Source organism: Pongo pygmaeus, chromosome 16, assembly GCF_028885625.2.
Source record: "Pongo pygmaeus isolate AG05252 chromosome 16, NHGRI_mPonPyg2-v2.0_pri, whole genome shotgun sequence".
In the NCBI taxonomy this organism is placed as follows: domain Eukaryota; kingdom Metazoa; phylum Chordata; class Mammalia; order Primates; family Hominidae; genus Pongo; species Pongo pygmaeus.
The window spans coordinates 60,760,798-60,786,807 of NC_072389.2; the positions used below are offsets into that span (position 1 = coordinate 60,760,798).

At 42.3% G+C, this 26,010-nt stretch overlaps 1 protein-coding gene and 1 pseudogene across 5 annotated transcripts in view; both read right to left on the reverse strand.

Moving 5' to 3' along the window:
- Nucleotides 1–26,010, reverse strand: part of DNAAF4 (dynein axonemal assembly factor 4) — an 84,069-nt gene that overhangs the window by 21,519 nt on the left and 36,540 nt on the right. For all 5 annotated transcript variants that reach the window (XM_054451964.2, XM_054451965.2, XM_063652641.1 and 2 more), the window contains exons 5-6: nt 11,398–11,543; nt 2,910–3,019 (exon numbers count right to left, since the gene is read on the reverse strand). In XM_054451964.2, the coding sequence (XP_054307939.1) occupies nt 2,910–3,019; nt 11,398–11,543 (256 nt within the window). The remainder of the gene's footprint in view (nt 1–2,909; nt 3,020–11,397; nt 11,544–26,010) is intronic.
- On the reverse strand, nt 5,857–6,813 carry LOC129014480 (acyl-coenzyme A thioesterase THEM4-like; annotated as a pseudogene).

Here is a 26,010-nt window from a genome sequence, read left to right on the forward strand (position 1 = left end):
TAGTAGAGATGGGGTTTCGCCATGTTGGCCAGGCTGGTCTCAAAATCCTGACCTCAGGTGATCCACCCACCTCGGCCTCCCAAAGTGCTGGGATTACAGGAGTGAGCCACCATGCCCAGCCAATTTTTATATTTTTAGTAGAAATGGGGTTTCACCATGTTGGCCAGGCTGGTCTCAAAATCCTGACCTCAAGTAATCCGCCCACCTTGGCCTCTCAAAGTGCTGGGATTACAGGCGTGAGCCACTGTGCCTGGCCAGAAATTTTCTTTTTATCTTGAGATGGAGTCTCACTCTGTTGCCCAGGCTGGAGTGCAGTGGCACGATCTCGACTCACCGCAACCTCCACCTCCCAGGTTCAAGTAATTCTCCTGCCTCAGCCTCCCGAGTAGCTGGGATTACAGGTATGTGCCACCACACCCAGCTAATTTTGTACTTTTAGTAGAGACAGGGTTTCTCCTTTTTGTTCAGTCTGGTGAACTCCCGACCTCAGGTGATCCGCCCGCCTCAGCCTCCCAAAGTGCTGGGATTAGAGGCGTGAGACACAGCGCCCGGCCCTATTACCTTGTTCTTATTCATATTATTGTACTTCCCACACAGTGTTTTAAGTATTTGTGTATGTCTCTCTCCTCCTGATTTCTGTTGTTAAGTGCCTATAGTCTGGCAAATAGCAAGCAATCAATAATTGCTTATTTAATGGCTGAATGAATAGGAAGGAAGAAAGGAAGAAGATAAAGAGGAGGAAAGATTATAAATGGTTTTACTCTTGGGAGTTAGAAGAACCAACCTGTCAGTTCCAGGCTTCTAACCTTCAGAAAAATTGCCAACTCCAGCCACAAAACAATCCCTGGTGTTGTAACAGACAAGAGAAAAGACCAAGAAAAAGTAGAAAGAAAGGAAAAATATAGATATTGTGGTAGACAGATAATGCCCCCTGCCCAAAAAAAAAGATGTCCATATTCTAATCCCAGAACCTATGAATGTTACCTAACATGGCAAAAAGGACTTTGCAGATGTGATTAAGTTAAAGAGTTTGATGGAGAGAGTACGCTGGATGATGTAGGTGGGACTTACATAAACACAAGAGGCCTTATAAAAGATAGAAGGAGGCAGGAGAGTCAGAAAAGGAGATCATGGAAACTGAGGTCAGAATAATGCAATCAGTGGCTGGGGAGCCGCAATTCAAGGAACGTAAACAGCTTAGAAGCTGGAAATTTAAGAAAATAGCTTTTCTCCTAGAGCCTTCAAAAGGAATGCAATTGACACCTAATTTTGGCCCAGTGAAACTCATTTTGGACTTCTGAATTACAGAACTATAAGATAATAAATTTGTGTTGTTTTAAGCCACTAACTTTGTGGTAGTTTGTTATAGAAGTAATAGGAAAATAAGCACAGAAGTGTATATGATGAAATATAATAAATAATTCTATAGCCGCCTCAAAATATGAACACAAATTGCTACTCAGAATATACCAGAAGTCACTGTTTTTGATCAGTATGTTAAAATATTCACGGCCGGGTGCAGTGGCTCACGCCTGTAATCCCAGCACTTTGGGAGGTCAAGGTGGGCGGATCACCTGAGGTCAGGAGTTTGAGACCAGCCTAGCCAACATGGTGAAACCCCGTCTCTACTAAAAACACAAAAATTAGTTGGGCGTGGTGGCAGGCGCCTGTAATCCCAGCTACTGAGGAGGCTGAGGCAGGAGAATCGCTTGAACCTGGGAGGCGGAGTTTGCATTGAGCCAAGATTGTGCCATCGCACTCCAGCCTGGGAAACAAGAGCAAGACTTTGTCTCAAACAAAAAAAAAAAATCCATATACAAATGAATAAAATGACTGCCCAGATATAAGATAATTTCTTCTGGGATAATATGGTAATCTTTTTTGTGTTTACACCACTGACCTGGAAGGCAGTAAGACGGTAATCTTTAGAAATGGATTTGAATAGGTCCCACACCAGGGCTCATGCCTGTAATCCCAGCACTTTGGGAGACCGAGGTGGACGAATCACTAGAGGTCAGGAGTTCAAGACCAGCTTGACCAACATGGTGAAACCCCGTCTCTACTAAAAATACAAAAAAAAATTCTCCAGGTGTGGCGGTGGATGCCTGTAATCCCAGCTACTTGAGAGGCTGCGGCAGAAGAACTGCTTGAACCTGGCGGGTAGAGGTTGCAGTGAGCTGAGATTGCACCACTACACTCCAGCCTGGGCGACAAAATGAGACTCTATCTCAAAAAAAAAAAAAGAAAAAAAAAATGGATAAGAATAATCAAAACAGCTGTAGCTTTGCAAAAAGCCTGTTTTTATGGGAGACATCAGGAAGGACTTATGTCAAATGTAAAATGGATTTTAAAAGGAATTTTAATAAGCATTCCAAAAGATGTATTTTTTTCATTTTTATGACATTTAAATAAAAAAATAAAATTAGAGCCTCATTGCCTTGTTATCTGACTTTTAAAATATGGAGGCCCTGTCTACCTTATTTGCTTATTTGCATTATCTTTCTCCAACAACACACAAACAGACAAAATATCTAGAGAATGTGATAACTACTTTTTTTGTTCAAAGACAGGGTATCACTCTGTTGCCCAGACTGGAGTGCAGTGGCACAATCATAGCTCACTGCAGCCATGAACTCCTGGGCTTGAGGGATCCTCCCACCTTCTGAGTAGCTGGGACTACAGGTGCTTACCACCACGCCAGGCTAATGTTTTATTTTGTTTGTGTTTTGTAGAGACAAAATCTCGCTTTGTTGCCCAGGTTGGTCTCGAACTTCCGGCTTCAAGTGATCATCCCACCTCGGCCTCCCAAAGGGCTGGGATTACAGGCATGAGCCACCATACTTGTCCTATGACAACTACTAATGTCTTCATACATGATAAAGCTCATGATGAGAGTTCAAACAACTTACTTTCCTTTATCCTTCAACCATTCTGGGTTCTTTTCTTCTTCTTTTAAATCGCAAAGTTCAGCTATGTCAGTATTCATTGCTCTTCGTGCCTCAGCTTGTTTGTGTAGCCACTAGAATGAGAAAGAAGTCTTATGAAGAATAAAAAAGTCTTTTTTAATTAACATTTCCTTTTAGATTTTCCATCTTCCTCCAGTGGATGGAAATATTATTTGTTATGCACTGAGTGTTTGTGTCTTCCCCACCTCTCCTCCAAATTGATACACTGAAGCCATAACCATCAATGTGAATCAGTATTTGGAAGTGGGGACTCTGAGAGGTAATGAGGTTTAGGTCATGAGAGGAGAGCTCCCAAAATGAGTTTATCCTTATAAGAAGAGAAAGAGATCAGAGCTCCCCCACCCACTATGTGGACACAGTGAGAAAGTGGTTGTCCGCAAGTTATGATGAGTGCCCCTACCAAGAACCATGCTGGCACCCTGATCTTGGATTTCCCAGCCTCCAGAACTATGAGAAATGACTGTTTATTGTTTAAGCCACCCAGTCTATGGTATTTTGTTTATAGCAGCCAGAGCAGATTAACGTACTACTTGATAGTGGTAATTTTTTTTTTTTTTAATCTTGCTCTGTCACCCAGGCTGGAGTGCAAGTGGCGCAATCTCGGCTCACTGTAACCTCCACCTCCTAGGTTCAAGTGATTCTCCTGCCTCAGCCTCCCGAGTAGCTGGGATTACAGGTGTGTGCCATCATGCCCGGCTAATTTTTGTATTTTTACTAGAGACAGGGTTTCACTATTTTGGCCAGGCTGGTATTGAACACATGACCTCGTGATCCACCCACCTCAGAATCCCAGAGTGTTGGGATTACAGGCATGAGCCACAGCACCTGGCCGATGATGGTGATTTTAATCTTGCAATATGTATATATATATTGTTTTGAGACGGAGTCTTGCTCTGTCACTCAGGCTGGAGTGCAGTGGCGTGATCTTGGCTCACTGCAAGCTCCGCCTCCCGGGTTCACACCATTCTCCTGCCTCAGCCTCCCGAGTAGCTGGGACTACAGGTGCCCGCCACCACACCCGGCTAATTTTTTGTATTTTTAGTAGAGATGAGGTTTCACCGTGGTCTCCATCTCCTGACCTCGTGATCCGCCCCCCTCGGTCTCCCAAAGTGCTGGGATTACAGGCATGGGCGACTGCGCCTGGCCATATTTATACATTACTAAACTTTTTTTTTTTTTTTGAGACAGAGTCTCATTCAGTTGCCCAGGCTGGAGTACAGTGGCACAATCTCGGTTCACTGTACCCTCCGCCTCCCGGGTTCAAGCGATTCTTCTGCCTCAGCCTCCCAAATAGCTGAGACTACAGGCACGTGCCACCATGCCCAGCTAATTTTTTGTATTTTTAGTAGAGACAGGGTTTCACCATATGGGCCAGGCTGGTCTCAAACTCCTGACCTTGTGATTCACCCGCCTTGGCCTCCCAAAGTGCTGGGGTTACAGGCTTGAGCCACCGTGCCCGGCCTTAAACTTTTTTAAAAATCTCAATAGCTGGTGGAAATACAATAGATAAAATTTCTAGCCAAATTTCTTGCTTTCTGGGAGTTCATGTGATATTATTATTATTATCATTTTTTCTTCTGAGACAGGTTCACACTCTGTCCCCCAGGCTGGAGTGCAGTGGCATGATCTCAGCTCACCACAACCTCCGCCTCCTGGGTTCAAGCAATTCTCCTACCTCAGCCTCCTGAACAGCTAGGATTACAGGCGTGTGCCACCATGCCCGGCCAATTTTTGTATTTTTAGTAGAGACGGGGTTTCACCATATTGGCCAGGCTGGCCTCGAACTCCTGACCTTGTGATCTGCCCACCTAGGCCTCCCAAAGTGCTGGGATTACAGGCGTGAGCCACCATGCCCAGCCCATGTGATTATTATTTTACCTTTCTGGGTTATAGTATTTTCATTTTTCTTTTTTTTTTTTTTTATACTTTAAGTCCTAGGGCACATGTGCAAAACATGCAGGTTTGTTACATATGTATACATGTGCCATGTTGGTGTGCTGCACCCATTAACTCGTCATTTACATTAGGTGTATCTCCTAATGCTATCCCTCCCCCCTCCCATCACCCCACAACAGGCCCCGGTATGTGATGTTCCCCTTCCTGTGTCCAGGTGTTCTCCTTGTACAATTCCCACCTATGAGTGAGAACATGCAGTGTTTGGTTTTTTGTCCTTGCAATAGTTTGCTGAGAATGATGGTTTCCAGCTTCATCCATGTCCCTACAAACGACATGAACTCATCTTTTTTTACGGCTGCAGAGTATTCCGTGGTGTATATGTGCCACATTTTCTTTCTTTTTTTTTTTTTAAATGGCACAGTGGTTTAATCTCTAGAATCCCAGACAACAGATTTGAGGTATTCACTCCTATGGGATCTGGCTGTGCTTCCTACTCTGACCAAAAAGATTCATGTGTTCAGATACAACAAAGCTAGCTTTCTAACTTACTAACTTACGATGTATATGCATGTGCACATGCCTGTGTGTTCCCCGCCATGTATTTATTCTTCATGCTTGGTTTTCTAGCATTTTCAAGTTTGCAGTAAAAGTTTCAATACACATTTATTTCTCTAGTCCGCAGTGGAGCAGGTAACATATCCTAAGGAGACAGAGTTTTTATGTTTTTTTTTGAGATGGGTTCTCGTTCTGTTGCTCAGGCTGGAGTGATGTGGCATGATCTTGGCTCACTGCAACTTCCACCTCCTGGGTTCAAGCAATTCTCCTACCTCAGCCTCCTGAGTAGCTGGGACTACAGGTGCACGCCACCATGCCCGGCTAATTTTTTGTATTTTAGTAGAGACGGGGTTTCATCGTGTTGTCCAGACTGATCTTGAACTCCTGAGCTCAGGCAATCCACCCGCCTTGGCCTCCTGAAGTGCTGGGATTATAGGCGTGAGCCACAGTGCCCGGCCTGAGAGTTGTCGAAATGCTCGCAGGAAGTGTTTCTGTGTTAAAAAGTTGAGAAGATGGAAACTGAATCCTCCTTGTATTCAGAAGGCTGTTTCGGAAGGTCACTGTTGGCAGGCTTCTCCCTATAGGGATTCAGCAGTGAGGGAGCAGAGTATTCGGGGGACAACGGCTTCTTCTGGAGGGGAGAGAATGAGATGGAGTTCACCAGCAGCTCTTTATGTCAGACTTTAAGCAGGATTCAGCTTTATAAATAAGCTTGTCACCTCTGAGTATAGGGTCTTCTCATCAACACTCTGAACAATACAGGAAACAAAATTTCTTTTCTTCAACTTTATCAAGTTGGCTATTTATCATAACAACAGAACAAAGAGGGATAGGTCTTTTATAATTGATGTTGAGACTGGCAGTAATGACGATTCCCCCAGCCATCATTGCACACAAACCAACAGTAGCATCAATCATGGTTGCAGTGGCACCTCCATGAATAAATCCAGGTGGTTCTTCCAGATAAGGGCCTCCTTGAAATAAGCAAACCATCCTTTTCTCAATGTCATTGTAGAACATCACGTATTCAAAGCCCAGGCCATCATCAAAGCTTCTGGTGAAGAGCTGGGCCTATGACACTTGTTCTTCTTTCATAAGCTTTGGATCAAGAAAACAGGTTTTGAAGTCTTGAATCTTTTCAGTAGGTGTACATTTATATGAAGGCAAACGTTTCCAAGGAGCCGTCTTCACATTTCTTCATAAACTGGTCAAAGAGCAGTCTTAGGTCCTTGTTCCAGCTGGGGTTGGGGACAGAATAGTCCTTAAGAATGACTTCCTCAGAAGAAAATGATCACAGCGTGGGTCGCAGCCCACTACCTGGCAGGCGCCAGCCTACTGGCAGTGGCCGGCAAAGAGCCCACAGCATGTGGAGGCACCCGGCGCAGCTCCTCAGCATGGCTCAGGACCTCGCAGGCCGTGGGGCCGCGCTTGCTCTAGCCCTGAACAGCACACACTACTGCCACATTTTCTTAATCCAGTCTAGCATTGTTGGACATTTGGGTTGGTTCCAAGTCTTTGCTATTGTGAATAGTGCAATAAACATACGTGTGCATGTGTCTTTATAGCAGCATGATTTATAATCCTCTGGGTATATACTCAGTAATCGGATGGCTAGGTCAAATGGTATTTCTAGTTCTAGATCCTTGAGGAATCGCCACACTGTCTTCCACAATGGTTGAACCAGTTTACAGTCCCACCAACAGTGTAAAAGTGTTCCTATTTCTCCACATCCTCTCCAGCACCTGTTGTTTCCTGACTTTTTAATGATCGCCATTCTAACTGTTGTGAGATGGTATCTCATTGTGGTTTTGATTTGCATTTCTCTGATGGCCAGTGATGATGAGCATTTTTCATGTGTCTGTTGGCTGCATAAATGTCTTCTTTTGAGAAGTGTCTGTTCATATCCTTCACCCACGTTTTGATGGGGTTGTTTGTTTTTTTCTTGTAATTGAGTTATTTGTAGATTCTGGATATTAGCCCTTTGTCAGATGAGTAGATTGCAAAAATTTTCTCCCATTCTGTAGGTTGCCTGTTCACTCTGATGGTGGTTTCTTTTGCTGTGCAGAAGCTCTTTAGTTTAATTAGATCCCATTTGTCAATTTTGGCTTTTGTTGCCATTGCTTTTGGTGTTTTAGACATGAAGTCCTTGCCCATGCCTATGTCCTGAATGGTATTGCCTAGGTTTTCTTCTAGGGTTTTTATGGTTTTAGGTCTAACATTTAAGTCTTTCATACATCTTGAATTAATTTTTGTATAAGGTGGAAGGAAGGGATCCAGTTTCAGCTTTCTACATATGGCTAGCCTGTTTTCCCAACACCATTTATTAAACAGGGAATCCTTTCCCCATTTCTTGTTTTTGTCAGGTTTGTCAAAGATCAGATGGTTGTAGATGTGTGGTATTATTTCTGAGGGCTCTGTTCTGTTCCATTGATCTATATCTCTGTTTTGGTACCAGTACCATGCTGTTTTGGTTACTGTAGCCTTGTAGTGTAGTTTGAAGTCAGGTAGCCTGATGCCTCCAGCTTTGTTCTTTTGGCTTAGGATTGTCTTGGCAATCTGGGTTCTTTTTTGGTTCCATATGAACTTTAAAGTAGTTTTTTCCAATTCTTTGAAGAAAGTCATTGGTAGCTTGATGGGGATAGCATTGAATCTATAAATTACCTTGGGCAGCATGGCCATTTTTACGATATTGATTCTTCCTATCCATGAGCATGGAATGTTCTTCCATTTGTTTGTGTCCTCTTTTATTTCGTTGGGCAGTGGTTTGTAGTTCTCCTTGAAGAGGTCCTTCACATCCCTTGTAAGTTGGATTCCTAGGTATTTTTTTCTCTTTGAAGCAATTGTGAATGGCAGTTCATTCATGATTTGGCTCTCTGTTTGTCTGTTATTGGTGTATAAGAATGCTTGTGATTTCTGCACATTGATTTTGTATCCCGAGACTTTGCTGAAGTTGCTTATCAGCTTAAGGAGATTTTGGGCTGAGACATTGGGGTTTTCTAAATATACAATCATGTCATATGCAAACAGGGATAATTTGACTTCCTCTTTTCCTAACTGAATACCCTTTATCTCTTTGTCCTGCCTGATTGCCCTGGCCAGAACTTCCAACAGTATACAGTGCTGAATAAGAGTGGTGAGAGAGGGCATCCCTGTCTTCTGCCATTTTTCAAAGGGAATGCTTCCAGTTTTTCCCCATTCAGTATGATATTGGCTGTGGGTTTCTCATAAATAGCTATTATTTTGAGATACGTCCCATTAATACCTAATTTATTGAGAGTTTTTAGCATGAAGCGCTGTTGAATTTTGTCAAAGGCCTCTTCTGCATCTATTGAGATAATCATGCGATTTTTGTCTTTGGTTCTGTTTATACGCTGGATTACGTTTATTGATTTGCGTATGTTGAACCAGCCTTGCATCCCAGGGATGAAGCCCATTTGATCATGGTGGATAAGCTTTTTGATGTGCTGCTGGATGCAGTTTGCCAGTATTTTATTGAGGATTTCTGCATCGATGTTCATCCGGGATATTGATCTAAAATTCTCTTTTATATTTTCATTTTTCTGTACTGAAAAATATATAGAAGGTCACTTGAGCCCAAGAGTTCAAGGCTACAGTGAGCCATGATTGTCCCACTGTACTCCAGCCTGGGCAGCAGAGCAAGACCCCAACTCAAAAAAAAAAAAAAAAAAGCTGTGTCTGTGTGTGTGTGTATGTGTATAAACACAATTTAAAAATAATTCTATGGGCCGGGCGCAGTGGCTAATGCCTGTAATCCCAGCACTTTGGAAGGCCGAGGCGGGTGGATCACAATGTCAGGAGATTGAGACCATCCTGGCTAACACGGTGAAACCCCGTCTCCATTAAAAAATACAGAAAATTAGCTAGGTGTGGTGGTGGGCACCTGTAGTCCCAGCTACTCGGGAGGCTGAGGCAGGAGAATGGCATGAACCCAGGAGGTGGAGCTTGCAGTGAGCGGAGATTGCGCCACTGCACTCCAGCCTGGGGAACAGAGCGAGACTCCATCTCAAAAAAAAAATAATAATAATAATAATTATAACTGTATAATTATAGAAATGTTACAAATACAGAAAATACATTGTTTAATAATATGAAATAATTAATATTTATATTGTCATTATGTCTCTTTTTTTTTTTTGAGACAGAGTTTCGCTCTTTCACCCAGGCTGGAGTGAAATGGTGCAATCTCGGCTTATTGCAACCTCTGACCCCCGGGTTCAAATGATTCTCCTGCCTCAGTCTCCCGAGTAGCTGGGATTACAGGTGCCTGCCACCACACCAGGCTAATTTTTGTATTTTTAGTAGCGATGGGGCTTCACCATGTTGGCCAGGCTGGTGTCAAACTCCTGACCTCAGGTGATCCACCCACCTCGGCCTCCCAAAGTGCTAGAATTACAGGTGTGAGCCACCACGCCCGGCTTGTCATTATGTCTTAAGGATCTTCTTATTTCTACAGTTTTTCAAATCAAAGATGCATCAATTCAGCCTTGCAGTAAAAAAAATGCAGTTCTTGGCTGGGTACGGTGGCTCATGCCTATAATCCCAGCACATTGGGAGGCCGAGGAGGGTGGATCACCTGAGGTCAGGAGTTTGACACCAGCCTGACCAACATGGTGAAACCCCATCTCTACTAAAAATACAAAAAATTAGCCAGACATGCTGGCACATGCCTGTAATCCCAGCTACTAGGGAGGCTGAGGCAGGAGAATGGCTTGAACCTGGGAGGAGGAGGTTGCAGTGAACTGAGATTGCGACAACTGCACTCCAGCTTGGGCAACAAGAGCAAAAACTCCATCTCCAAAAAAAAAAAAAAGGACCGCCTTTTTTTTTTTTTTTTTTTTTTTTGATTCAAAGTCTCACTGTGTTGCCCAGGCTGGAGTACAATGGCGCAATCTCGGCTCACTGCAACCTCCACCTCCCAAGTTCAAGCGATTCTCCTGCCCCAGTCCCCCACTAGTAGCTGCGATCACAGGTGCCCGCCACCATGCCTGGCTAATTTTTGTATTTTTAGGAGAGACGGGATTTCACCATGTTGGTCAGGCTGGTCTCAAACTCCTGACATCAGGTGATCCCGCCGCCTCGGCCTCCCAAAGTGCTGGGATTACAGGCATGAGCCACTGCACCCAGCCAGAAAAATGTAGTTCTTAGTGCTAATACAACTAAAGATATAATACTTGAAATCCAGGGCTTAGGAATTTATAAATGGATGGAAGATATTAATTCTAAAATGTCACATTAGAAATACCTGTTACCGGTAATAATTAGTTGTAATGATATATTAATAATTTCCAAATCTCTTCTTTCCAAACACAGACTGATCCAGAGTTTATACATTTATTAACTTTATAGAAAATGATGTATCTGATCAAATAAATGGCAAGTACAACAGTTTATCTCTTGGAATAAACAATACTGTACATATATGTATATATATGTAAGTTTTTCATTGCTTTGTGATGGAGTCTCGCTCTGTCACCCAAGCTGGGGTGCAGTGGCAAGATCTCAGTTCAAGGCAACCTCTGACTCCCCTGTTCAAGCAATTCTTCTGCCTCAGCCTCCTGAGTGGCTGGAATTACAGGTATGCACCACCACCATGCCTGGCTAATTTTTTGTATTTTTAGTACAGATGGGGTTTCCCCATGTTAGTCAGGTTGGTCTTGAACTCCTGACCTCAAGTGATCCACCCACCTCGGCCTCCCAAAGTGCTGGGATTACAGGCGTGAGCCACTGCGCCCAGCCTACTGTACATATATTTAATCGGTGTTCTCTTATCACTATTCTGGAGCCAAAAAAATATGCAAAATATATTTTCTCATAAGGAAATTCTAAAACATATTCATGATGTTATTTCTTTAGTGTAATAAATACTTAAGAAATTCAGAACCAGCACTAATTTCAATAGATGAAATAAAAATAAAGTATTTTCATTTGTGGTAATTGTAACTAGAGTAAGTATATCTACCTCCTCCTCTTCTGCTACTTGTGATTCACGAAGAGCTGTTGGGAATACTCGAGGGGTAAAGTTGATTTTAATACTGCCAACAGAGCGAGGAGCAGGAATACTGTCTTCCTTTAACTTCTCAGTAAATATATTTTCTGAATTTCTTCCTTCAAAAACAATGGTAGCAAACAAGTCACTTATTTCTCATTTTCTAGTTAACAATCAACTGATAAAGTAATTACACATCAAAGCTCACCCCCAAATCCTAAACAAATAAGTCAAATATATTTTCTGCAAGAAAAGAATGAAAAGAATGCAAAATTTAGCACTGATAATATGGCAGCTAATGACCTACCTGCTCTTTATCAATGGCCTCAGCTACTTTTCTGGGGTTCTCTTTGTAAAACCACAGTGTTTAATTCACATCATCTCTAAGGGAGGATACTCTAGGCAACTCTACATCAACTCTAGAGAAGGGCACATAGGCAAAACCACCACTGCCAATACCACCTCTATCTCCTTAAGCTCTATAGCAATATCTCCTATATACTTTATCTCCTATATGCTTCCTTATACTAGTGTAAGAGGTTTTAGCCATCAAAGAGAACTAATGAGAACTGGCAAGGACGGGCGCAGTGGCTCATGTCTGTAATCACAGCACTTTGGGAGGCCAAGGCGGGCCAATCACTTGAGGTCAGGAGTTCAAGACCAGCCTGGCCAACACGATGAAACCCTGGCTCTACTAAAAATATAAAAATTAGCCAGGCCTGTGACACGTACCTATAATCCCAGCTACTCAGGAGGCTGAGGCAGGAGACTTGCTTGAACCTGGGAGGCAGAGGTTGCAGTTAGCTGAGATCGTGCCATACACTCCAGCCTGGGCGACAGAGTGAGACTCCATCTCCAACAAACAAACAAAAACTAGGAAAGGGTCTTGACTAGACATTTCAAAGGACTGGGGCAAGGGGGGAAGGAGCGCTCTTACACTCAAAGATGAAAGCCAAATAATGTGATAACAGAGGTGATCCCATCAGCCAGGATGGCCTTGTGGAACACAGTCGTTGAGCACTGTTGCATAATAAAGTATTACATTAAAGAGAACTAAATTTTTATCTTTATTTGATCTGTATATTTGGGGCTTTATTTTACAATGCTTGGCTTGAACCTACCTAATACAAGGTCCCAATAATTTTATATCCAAGTTAACTGTTGCTCACTCATAACGGCAAAAGACATTTCTACGTATGTAAGAACTCAGCCAACACTACCTAGTCATCTTTTGTGAATACATTACTCAAAGAAATGTTCCAGAACACAGATTAATAACATTAAGCACCAAGAGTGGGGAATTTGAGAGCAAAATGAAAAAGAATGGGTTTTCTAAAGCAGTGGAGAACATGCTAAAAATGTTGTAAATAATATATTTTTTTAAGAGACAGGGTTATTACCGTCACCGAGGCTAGAGTGCAGTGATGCAATCACAGCACACTGCAGCCTTGAACCCCTTGGCTCAAGCAATCCTCCCATCTCAGCCTCTCAAGAGCAGGGACTACAGGTGCACACCACCATACACGGCTAATTTTTTGTTTGTATGCTTTTTTGTAGAGATGGGGTCTTGTTTTGTTGCCCAGGCTGCTCTTCAACTCCTGGGCTCAAGCAATCCTCCCATCTTGGCCTCTCAAAGTGCTGAGATTACAGGTGTGAGCCACCACACCCAGCCTGTAAATAATATTTTAAAATAGTAATACAAAAGAAGGAAAACAGGTCTGGGAGCGGCGGCTCATGCCTGTAATCCTAGCACTTTGGGAGGCTGAGGCGGGTGGATCACTTGAGGTCAGGAGTTGGAGACCAGCTTGACCAACATGGTGAAACCTCATCTCTACTAAAAATACAAAAAATTAGTCAGGGGTGGTGGCAGGCACCTGTAATCCCAGCTATTTGGGAAGCTGAGGCAGGAGATTCACTTGAACCTGGGAGGCAGAGGCTGCAGTGAGCCAAGATCACACCACTACACTCCAGCCTGGACAACAGAGCAAGTCTCACTTAAAAAAAAAAAAAAAAAGGAAAAGGGAAAAAAGAAGGAAAATAGAATAGAAAGTAAAAATGAAGCATACTTCATTTTACTTCAGATTACTAATAATACTAATGACTAATACGATATAGAACATGCAGGAAATCATCACTATTATCCCATGAGGAGAACTAAAAAAAACTATATTGCTACAGAAAAACAAATCTTTATGTGTTTATAAAAAATATTAAAGTGACCACTAGTTACAGTAAAAATTAGATATATAATTTCCAAACTCGTATATCTAATTTATAAACTCTTCTATTTGCTATTTGCAAATTGCAACACATAAAAAAGAAATTTGCTGTTTGTAACAACACAGGTTAAAACTTTTACTACAAAGTTTTACATGGAATTTTATGAAAAGGTAAAATGTTATGAACACATACAAATTCTTGATAAAAAATAAATAAACAAAAGGTTCAATATATAGTTCAGTTTCAAAAGTAAGTAAAGCAAAGGCTTCATCACCGAACTTAAAGCCAGGGTCATCTCAAAAGCTGATACAAAGCTGTTTGGAAAGATTTTAGATGCAAATAGATTAATATCAATGGCTGGAGACTGGAAATTTAATGCTGATGTAGGTACAGAGGTGGAGAGGTGGAAATGAAACTAGAATCATAGAAGGGCAGGACATCTCAGGTTCAAGCGATTCTCCTGCCTCAGCCTCCTGAGTAGCTGGAATTACAAACGTGCACCACCATGCCCAGCTAATTGTTTTTGTATTTTTAGTAGACACAGGTTTCACCATGTTGGTCAGGCTGGTCTTGAACTCCTGACCTCGTAAGCCACCCACCTCGGCCTCCCAAAGTGCTGGGATTACAGGCGTGAGCCACTGTGCCCAGTGGGCATCACTCTTAGTGAAAAGGATGCTTATATGATCTCTGCTCACTAATCTTAGGAAGTGAAGCTTGGAAAAAATGTCTCTTGTAAGAAATTGAAGCTCCAGGTATTCCTCATCAACAAGTCTTTTGCAAATAAGAATATATGATATTTCCTCATACATACACACTAAGAAGTTTTTGCAGATTAGTGGTCAGGCAAAAAAGCACAATTCACAAGAGGAAACAATCCAGTATGAGGAACAATCAGCAGACACAACAAATAAGACGACTGGCTCCCCAAGACTTTGAAATAGCACAATAATCTGAAAGAGATTAATCATTTTAAACATACTCAAAGCCAGTAAAGACAGGCTAACATCAATAATGAAAACTAAGAAGCTAGTGACAAAGAACAGAGAGGTGTGAAAAAAAAAAGTTCTTTTTTTTTTTTTTTTTGAGACAGCGTCTTGCTCTGTCACCCAGGCTGGAGTGCAGTGGTGCAATCTCGGCTCACTGCAAGCTCTGCCTCCCGGGTTCACACCATTCTCCTGCCTCAGCCCCCCGAGTAGCCAGGACTACAGGCACCCACCACCACGTCCAGCTAATTTTTTGTACTTTTAGTAGAGACAGGGTTTCACCATGTTAGTCAGGATGGTCTCCGTCTCCTGACCTCATGATCCACCCGCCTCGACCTCCCAAAGTGCTGGGATTACAGGCGTGAGCCACCACATCTGGCCAAAAGAAGAACTTTCAAAATGAAAAATATCGTCACTGAAATTAAAAACATCTTGGACAAGTATAACATAAAATTAGTCACGGTTGAAGAAAATTTATAAACTAGAAGATAGATCTGAGGATATTATACAGGACATAGCTGAGGAAAATAAAGAGAATACAAGAAAGTTGGCCAGGTGCGGTGGCTCACGCCTGTAATCCCAGCATTTTGGGAGGCCAAGACAGGTAGATCGCTTGAGGTCAGGAATTCAAGATCAGCGTGGCCAATATGGTGAAAACCCGTGTCTACTAAAAATACAAAAATTAGCCTGGTGTGGTGGTGCACATCTGTAGTCCCAGCTACTAAGGAGGCTGAGGCAGGAGAATTGCTTGAACCCAGGAGGCGGAGGTTGCAGTGCGCTGAGATCGTGCCACTGCACTCCAGCCTGGACGACACAGCAAGACTCCGTCTCAAAAAAGAGAAAAACATCTGTGTAATTTGAAAATATATATTGAAAACAAGAGAATATAATAATGTAATATTTGTTTGTTATTGTTTTTGTTTTTAAGACAGAGTCTTACTCTGTCACCCAGGCTAGAGTGCAGTGGCACGATCTCAGCTCACTGCAGCCTCTGCCTCCTGGGTTCAAGCAATTCTCATGCCTCAGTATCCCAAGTAGCTGGGATTACAGCTATGTGCCACCACAGCCAGCTAATTTTTGTATTTTTAGTAGAGATGGGGTTTCACCACATTGGCCAGGCTGGTCTCGAACTCCTGGTCTCAAGTAATTCACCCACCTCAGCATCCCAAAGTGCTGAGATTACAGGGATGAACCAAGAAGGTAAATTACCAGCCAAGAAGGTAATATTTGAAGACAATAGTTTTGAAATTCCAAGAATTGATGAATGACAAAGTTCTTTGAGTGACAGTATGCTTCAAGTTATGATATTATGAGATAAATAAATATAAAATTGAACTTATAGTAATGAACCCATAATATACCAAGGGAAAGAATTTTAAAACAACCAGAAACAAAGGATAGATTGCTTTATTAAGGATCAAGCTAGATCCATTGTACTTCATCCTGGGTGACAGGATGAGATCCTGTCTCAAAAAAAAGAACAATATTAGAAATTAATAAATTATATAATTATAGATAAAGTAAAGATAAGTAAATAAAAACTTTATGGAAATGAATTTGAATACATAAAATGCACAATTTAGAAGACAAATTACCAAAATTGACTTTGGAAAATTTCAATAATCAATAACTATTATAGAAACTAAATCTATTTTTTTTTTTAAAAAACTTCCATAAAAAAACTCCAGACCTAGACAGTTTTAGGGGAAGTTTTACTAAACCTTAAAACAACAGATATTTCTCTTATCTAACTACATTGTTTCAAATAGTAGAAAAAGAAAAATGCTCTATAGTATATGGGTCTGGTATAATTTGGTATACAATCTAGACAAGAACAGTATGAGGAATGAAAAATACAACTGAACCTCAATATGAAGATAAATGTGACAATTGCTTACAAAATATTAGCAAATTGAATATATATATATATATATATATTCAATGACTTTTTTTGTTTTTGTTTTTTGAGACAGGATCTCACTCTGTCGCCCACACTGGAGTGCAGTGGCACGATCTTGGCTCACAGCAGCCTCCGCCTCCTGGGTTCAAGTGATTCTCCTGCCTCAGCCTCCTGAGTAGCTGGGACTACAGGTGCACGCCACCACGCCTGGCTACTTTTTGCATTTTTAGTAGAGACAGGGTTTCGCCATGTTGCGCAGGATGGTCTGGAACTCCTAACCTCAGGTGACCTGCCCACCTCGGCCTCCCAAAGTGCTGGGATTACAGGCGTTAGCCACCATGCCCAGGCTCTAAATGACTTTTCAACATGCCAAGCCTCACTGTTAAAGTTGTAAAGACATATAACCTGGTGGAAATAGCACAGGTTTCAGATGCAGACCAGATCTGGGTTCAAATCCCACAAGTTTACTTATTCATAGTTTTTTTTTTTTCTGAACATCTATTTCCTCTAAAATAAGAATAGCAGCACTTAGACTGAAGTGTTGTGAAGACTGAGTGACCCAAGCAATAAAATCCCCTGGCACATAGTAGTCACCTAATAAATGTTAATTATTATTATTATATATGTGATTTTACACTAAAATGTTAAATTTATAGGAATTCAATAATGACTTACATAAGGAAAATACTAAATATTTCTTTTTTTTTTGAGACGGAGTTTCACTCTTGTTGCCTAGGCTGGAGTGCAATGGCATGATCTCGCTTCACTGCAACCTCCACCTCCTGGGTTCAAGCGATTCTCCTGCCTCAGCGCCTCCCGAGTAGCTAGGATTACAGGCACCCACCACCATGCCCGGCTAGTTTTGTATTTTTAGTAGAGACAGGGTTTCTCCATGTTGGTCAGGCTAGTCTTGAACACCCGACTTCAGGTGATCTGCCCACCTTAGCCTCCCAAAGTTCTGGGATTACAGGCGTGAGCCACACGCCAGGTGGAAAATGCATCCAAAACAAAGTTTAATATTCCAAAATTAGATAAAACCAAACTCATAGCTTTCAGTATAGAATTATATTCATTGGGAGATAGGAGGGAAAATGGCAGATCGGAGACAGGATTAACATGCAGCTGCCACTTGGATGGACAGAACAGCATCTGGAGACTCACATTGTGAACTTTTACTCCAAGAATCACTTCAGGAACATGGCAAGAAACACCGCAGGAAAACTGAAAGAATTCACAGACCCTTTGAAAGAAGTGGTTTGCTGCAGCAAATGCCATGAGACAGCTGAAAAACTGAGTTCCCAAAGTGTGAGGGAGGAAAAGGTCAGTCTCTGAACATACATCCCCACTGGGGAGCCTGAAAATCCAGATCACAGGGGAAGGATTTAACTTTACCCTGAGCTGAAATAGATTTAGGTAGCTGAGCAAAATATAAAAGTAGAAGAAGCAGCAGGAAGAGCCCTATAGGCACTTCCATCCCCAGCTGGAGTCCAAGGAAGCCATTCCTGGCCTGATCTCACAGAGGTCCTTGGAGACGGGAAGGCAGCCAGTGGAATTGGGGAGGGACCACAGGGTGAAGGAAGCTTATAGCTGAACTTTGTAATAATTTTGACTGAGCAGGAATTTTCCTAAGCAGAAATTGGTGGCAGAGGGGGCAAATGGGAAGTACAGATGCGAGTGCAGAAGCCACAGCCAATAGTGTGGGCAGGCAGGGACTGGTGAGGCCTAACAGCCCTCTTGCTTTCTCAGTGGCAAGGCTTATAGTCTGGGGCAAGATCTCAGCCCTGCTCACCGACTGCCTGGATATAAACTCAGTGCGGTTGGGGTGGCATGGCCAGAGTGAGACTGGCCTTGGTGGCTGCCTGGGAGCTAGGTGAGGCCTGTCACCGCCGGCTTTCCCCCACCTCCCTGGTGACCTGTATGGCACAGCAGAGGCAGCCATAATACCCCTGGGAACATAATTCCATTGGCCTGAGAATCCCCTCCACCCCCACTGTGGCTACAGCAAGCCCCACCCAAGGGGAGTCTGAGCCCAGACCCAACTAACCTTGCCCCCACCTGATGGTTTTTCTCTACCTGCTCTATGGCCCTGCCCATCACCTGAGAAACCCGAGTACTTGTCCCGGCCAACATCAACATTATATCTCTCTTCTATACTGCAGCTGGTGCCCTCTTGAAAGTGCCACCTCCTGGCTAGAGCCCAACCAACTCAAGCCACCATAGCAACTCATAACAGAACAACCCTGCTCCAAAGAAGGAGAAAACAACAGCTAATTCCACTTCCTGCAACACCCTGTCTAGCCAGAGATCCTGAATCTGTTCAGGTGACAACTTCACTGCTAGCATAACCAGTACTTGAAGTGCACTAAACGAAATTACAACGAAAGACTCCAACAGAATCCACTTCACTCACCTGCCACCACGAGAACAGGTGCTGGTATCCATGGCTGGGAGACCTGCGGATCACATCACAGGGCTCTTTGCAGACATTCCCTAGCACCAGCCTGGGGCCCAGCTGGGTGGATAGAAATAGAAGGGCAATAATAATCACTGCAGTCTGGCTCTCAGGAAGCCCCATCCCTAGTGACACGGCGAGGGCACCACATCAAGGGAACACCCATGGGACAGAAGAATCTGAACAGTAGCACTTGAGTTCCAGATCTTACCACTGAAACAGTCCACTCAAATGAGAAGAAACCAGAAAAGTAATTCTAGTAATATGACAATACAAGGTTCTGTAACACCCCCAAAAGATCATACTAGCTCTCCAGCAATGGATCCAAACTAAGAAGAAATCTGTGAATTGCCAGATAAATAGTTCAGAAGGTTGATTATTAAGCTCCTCAAGGAGGCACTAGAGAAAGGTGAAAATCAACTTAAATAAATTTAAAAAAAAAGGAGGATATGAATGGAAAAGTCTCCAGAGAAACAGATATTATAAAGAAAAAATAACCAAAACTTCTGGAAATGAAAGACACACTTAAAGAAATGCAAAATACACTGGAAAGTTTCAACAATAGATTTGAACAAGTAGAAAACTTCAGAGCTCAAAGACAAGGCTTTCAAATGAACCCAATCCAACAAAGACAAAGAAAAAAAGAATTTTAAAAAATGAACAAAGCCTCCAAGAAATCTGAGATTATGTAAATGAGCAAACATAAGAATAACTGGTGCTCCTGAGGAAGAAGGGAAATCTAAAAGTTTGGAAAACATACTTGAGGGAATAATCGAGAAAAACTTCCATGGTCTAGACATCCAAACACAAGAAGCTCAAAGAACACCCGGGGAATTCATTGCGAAAAGATCATTGCCTAGGCACATAGTCATCACATTGTCTAAAGTAAAGATGAAAGAAAGAATCTTAAGAGCTGTGAGGCAAGGCCGGGCGCGGTGGCCCACACCTGTAATCTCAGCACTTTGGGAGGCCAAAGTGGGTGGATCATGAGGTCAGGAGTTCGAGACCAGCCTGGCCAACCAAGATGGTGAAACCCCATCTCTACTAAAAATACAAAAATTAGCCAGGCGTGGTGGCGGGTGCCTGTAATCCCAGCTACTCAGGAGGCTGAGGCAGGAGAATTGCTTGAACCTGGGAGTTGGAGGTTGCAGTGAGCCGAGATCATGTTACTACACTCTAGCCTAGATGACAGAGAAAGACCCTGTCTCAAAAAAGAAAAAAAAAAAAGAGTCGTGAGGCAAAAGCATCAGGTAATCTACAAAGGAGAACCTATAAGATTAACAGCAGATTTCTTAGCAGAAGCCCTGCAAGCCAGAAGGGATGGGGGTCCTATCTTTAGCCTCCTTAAACAAAATAATTATCAGCTAAGAATTTTGTATCCAGTGAAACTAAGCTTCATAACCAGAGGCAAGATAAAGTCTTTTTCAAACAAAGAAATGCTGAATTTGTCACTACCATGCCAGCACTACAATAAATGCTAAAAGGAGTTCTAAATATTGAAACAAAACCTCAAAATATTCCAAAATAGACCCTCCTTAAAGCATAAATCTCACAGGACCTATAAAACAATAACACAATGAAAAAAAAATAAGGTACAGCGACAACTAGCATGACGAATAGAACAGTACCTCACATCTCAATACTGACGTTGAATGTAAATGGCCTAAATGCTCCACTTAAAAGATACAGAATGTCAATTGGATAAAAATCAACCAACCAAGTAAGTCTTTTAACAGACTTGCCTAACATATAAGGACTCATAAACAGGGTGGAAAAAAGATATTCCATGCAAATGGACACCAAAGTCAGCAGGAGTAGCTATTCTTTTTTCTTTCTTTCTTTTTTTTTGAGACAGAATCTCCTTCTGTTGCCCAGGCTGGAGTGCAGTGGCACAATCTTGGCTCACTGCAACCTCTGCCTCCTGGGGTCAAGCAATTCTCCTGCTCTAGCCTTCCAAGTAGCTGGGCCTACAGGTGCGCGCCACCACACCTGGCTAATTTTTGTATTTTTAGTAGAGATGGAGTTTCACCATGTTGGCCTGGCTTGTCTCAAACTCCTGACCTTGTGATCTGCCCGCCTCGGCCTCCCAAAGTGCTGGGATTACAGGCATGAGCCACTGTGCCTAGCCAGGAGTAGCTACTCTTATACAAAACAAAGCAGACTTTAAAGCAACAACAGTTAAAAAAGATAAAAAAGGACATTATATAATGGTAAAAGAATTAGTCCAACAGGAAAGTATCACAATCCTAAATATTTATGCGCCTAACACTGGAACTCTCAAATTTATTTATTTATTTATTTTTTATTTTATTTTTTTTGAGACAGATCTCACTCTGTCACCCAGGCGGGAGTGCCGTGGCGCAGTCTCAGCTCACTGCAACCTCCACCTCCAGATTCAAGCAATTCTCCTGCCTCAGCCTCCTGAGTAGCTGGGATTACAGGCGCATGCCACCACACCCAGCTAATTTCTGTATTTTTAGTAGGGACGGGGTTTCACCATGTTGGTCAGGCTGGTCTCAAACTCCTGACCACCCGTGATCCACCCGCCTCGGCCTCCCAAAGTGCTGAGATTACAGGCATGAGCCACTGTGCCCGGCCAGAATTCTCAAATTTATAAAACAGTTACTGTTAGACCTAAGAAATGAGACAGCACCACAATAATAGTGGAGGACTTCAGTACTCCACTGACAGCACTAGACAGGTAATCAAGACAGAAAGTCAACATAGAAATAATGGATTTAAATTATATCCTAAAACAAATGGACTTTATAGATATCTACAGAACATTCTACCCAACAACTGCAGAATAGGCATTCTTTTCATCAGCACATGGAACATTCAAGATAAACCAAATGATAGACCACAAAACAAGTCTCAATAATTTTTTTTTTTTTTGAGATGGAGCCTCGCTGTGTCGCCCAAACTGGAGTGCAGTGGCGTGATCTCGACTCACCGCAACCTCCACCTCTTGGGTTCAAGTGATTCTTCTGCCTCAGCCTCCCAAGCAGCTGGGATTACAGGCCCCCGCCACCACACCAGCCTAATTTTTGTATTTTTAGTAAAGACGAGGTTTCACCATGTTGGCCAGGCTGGTCTCAAACTCCTGACATCAGGTGATCCACCCTCCTCGGCCTCCCAAAGTGCTGGGATTACAGGCATGAGCCACTGCGCCCAGTCATCTTAATAATTTTTTTTTTTTTGAGACAAGAGTCTTGCACTGTTGCCCAGGCTGAAGTGCAGTGGCACAATCTCGGCTCACTGCAAGCTCCGCCTCCTGGGTTCATGCCATTCTCCTGCCTCAGCCTCCCGAGTAGCTGGGACTACAGGTGCCCGCAACCATGCCCGGCTAATTTTTTGTACTTTTAGTAGAGATAGGGTTTCACCGTGTTAGCCAGAATGGTCTCGATCTCCTGACCTCGTGATCCACCCGCCTAGGCCTCCCAAAGTGCTGAGATTACAGGCATGAGCCACCGCGCCTGGCCCATCTCAATAAATTTAAGAAAATGAAAATTAGATCAAATACTCTCTAAGGCCACAGTGGAATAAAACAGGATATTGACTTCAAAAGGAACACTCAAAACTATACAAATATATGGAAATTACATAACCTGCCCCTGAATGATCTTTGGGTCAACAATGAAATCAAGATGGAAATTTTAAAATTCTTTGAACTGAACGATAATAGTGACACAACCAGTCAAAACCTCTGGGATACAGCAAAAGTAGTGCTAAGAGGAAAGTTCACAGCACTAAATGCCTACATCAAAAAGTCTGAAAGAGCATAAAAAGACAATCTAGGCTCACACCTCAAGGAACTAGAGAAAAAAGAACACATCAAACCCAAACTCAGCACAAGAAAAGAAATAACAAAGATCAGAGCAGAACTAAACGAAACTGAAAGAAAAAAATACAAAAGAAAAATTAAACAAAAAGCTGGTTCTTTGAAAAGACAAACAAAACGGATAGACCATTAGTAAGATTAACCCAGAAAAGAGTAAGATCCAAATAAGCTCGATTAGAAATTAAATGAGAGAAATTACAACAAATACCACAGGGATACAAAAGATCATTCAAAGCTACTATGAATACCTTTGTGCACACAAACTAGAAAACCTAGAGGAGATGGATAAATTCCTAAACCTAGAAGGAATTAAACAATCCTCCCAGATTAAGCCAGGAAGAAACATAAACTCTGAATAGACCAATAACAAGTAGGGAGATTGAAACAGTAATTTAAAAATGGCCAACTAAAAAAAGTCCAGGACCAGATGGATTCACAGCTGATTTTTTTTTTTTTTTTTTTAAGACAGGGTCTTGCTCTGTTGCCCCCAGGCTGGAATGCAGTGGTGAGATCTCGGCTCATTGCAACCTCCATCTCCCGGTTCAAGCGATTCTCCTGCCTCAGCTTCCCGAGTAGATGGGATTACAGGCAGATGCCACCACACCCTGCTAATTTTTGTATTTTTAGTTAGATGAGGTTTCACCATGTTGGGCAGGCTGGTCTCGAACTCCTGACCTCAGGAGATTGCCTGCCTTGGCCTCCCAAAGGCTGGGATTACAGGTCTGAGCCATGCGCCCAGCCCAACAGCTGAATTCTAACAGACATTCAAAGAGAACTGGTACCAATCCTATTAAAACGATTTCAAAAGATAAGGAGGAAATCTTCCCTAAATCATTCTATAAAGCCAGTACTACCCTAATACCAAAACCAGGAAAGGACATAACAAAAAAAAAAGAAAACTATAGACCAATATCCCTGATGAACATAAATGTAACATTCCTCAACCAAATACTAGCTAACCAAATGCAACAGCATATCAAAAAGGTAATACACCATGATTAAGTGGGTTTCATACCAGGGATACAGGGCTGGTTTAACATACACACACAAAAAATCAATAAATATAATACACCACATAAACAGAAGTCAAAACAAAAATCACATGATCATCTCAATAAATGCAGAAAAAGCATTTGAGGCCGGGCGTGGTGGCTCATGCCTGTAGTCCCAGCACTTCGGGAAGCCGAGGCAGGCAGATTATTTGAGGTCAGGAGTTTTGAGGCCAGTCTGGCCAACATGGCGAAACCCTGTATCTACTAAAAAATACAAAAAATTAGCTAGGTGTGGTGGTGCACACCTGTAATCCCAGATACTGGGGAGGTTGAGGCAGGAGAATTGCTTGAATTTGGGAGGCAGAGGTTGCAGTGAGCCAAGATCATGCCACTGCACTCCAGCCTAAGGAACAGAGTGAGACTCTGTCTCAGACACACACACACACACACACACACACACACACACACAAAGCATTCGACAAAATCCAGCATCCCTTTATGACTAAAACCCTCAGCAAAATGGGCATAGAAGGGACATACCTTAAGGTAATAAAAGCCATCTTTGACAAACCCATGGCCAATATTATAATGAACAGTGAAAAATTGAAAGTGTTACCCCTGAGAACTGGAACAAGACAAGGCTGTCCACCTTCATCAACTCTACTTAACACAGTACTGGAAGTCCTAGCCAGAGCAATCAGACAAGAGAAAGAAAGAGCATCTAAATCAGTAAGGAGGAAGTCAAGTTGTCACTGTTCGCCAATGATATGATTGTATACCTAGAAAATCCTAAATATTCATCCAAAAAGGTCCTAGATCTGATATATGAATTCAAGTAAAGTTTCAGAATACAAAATCAATGTACACAAATCAGTAGCACTACTATACACCAACAAGGACCAGGCTGAGAATCACATCAAGATCCCAACCTCTTTTACAACAGCTGCAAAAAAACCCAAAAAACAAAACAAAAAACCAAAAAATTTAGGAATATACCTAACTAAAGAGGTGAAAGATCTCACAAGGAAAACTACAAAACACTGCTGAAAGAAATCATAGATGACACAAACAAATGGAAATACACCCCATGCTCACAGATGGGTAGAATCAATATTTTGAAAATGACGATACTGCCAAAAGCAATCTACAAATTCAATGCAATTCCCATCAAAATATCATCATCATTCTTCACAGAACTAGAAAAAACAATCCTAAAATTCATACAGAACAAAAAAAGAGCCCACCTAGCCAAAGCAAGACTAAGCAAAAAGAACAAATCTGAGGGGATCACATTACCTGACTTCAAACTATACTACTACAAGGCCATAGTTACCAAAACAGTACAGTACTGGTATAAAAACAGGCACATAGGCCAATGGAACAGAATAGAGAACCCAGACATAAAGCCAAATACAGCCAACCAATCTTTGACAAAGCAAACAAAACCATAAAGTGGGGAAAGGACAACCTATTCAACAAATGGTGCTGGGATAACTAGCAAACCACACATAGGGGTATGAAACTGGATCCTCATCTCTCCCCTAACACAAAAAATTAACTCAAGATGGATCAAAGACTTAAGTCTAAGACCTGAAATCATAAAAATTCTAGAAGGTAACACTGGAAAAACCCTTCTAACACTGGCTTAGGCAAAGACTTGATGGCCAAGAATCCAAAAGCAAATGAAACAAAAACAAAGATAAATAGATGGGACTTAATTAAACTAAAAAGCTTCTGCACAGCAAAAGAAATAATCAGCACAGTAAACAGACAACCCACAGAGTGGAAGAAAATCTTCGCAAACTATGCATCTGACAAAGGACTAATATCCACAATCTACAGGGAACTCAAACAAATCAGCAAGAACAAAACAAACAATCCCATCAAAAAGTGGGCTAAGGACATGAATAGACAATTCTCAAAAGAAGATATACAAATGTCCCACCAGGTACGGTGGCTCATGCCTGTAATCCCATCAATTTTCGAGGCTGAGGCAGGTGGATCACCTGAGGTCGGGAGTTCGAGACCAGCCTGACCAACATGGAGAAACCCCATCTCTAAATTAGCCAGGCATGGTGGTACATGCCTGTAATCCTAGCTACTCGGGAGGCTGAAGCAGGAGAATCGCTTGAACCTGGGAGGCAGAGGTTGCGGTGAGCCGAGATCGTGCCATTGCACTCCAGCCTGGACAACAAGAG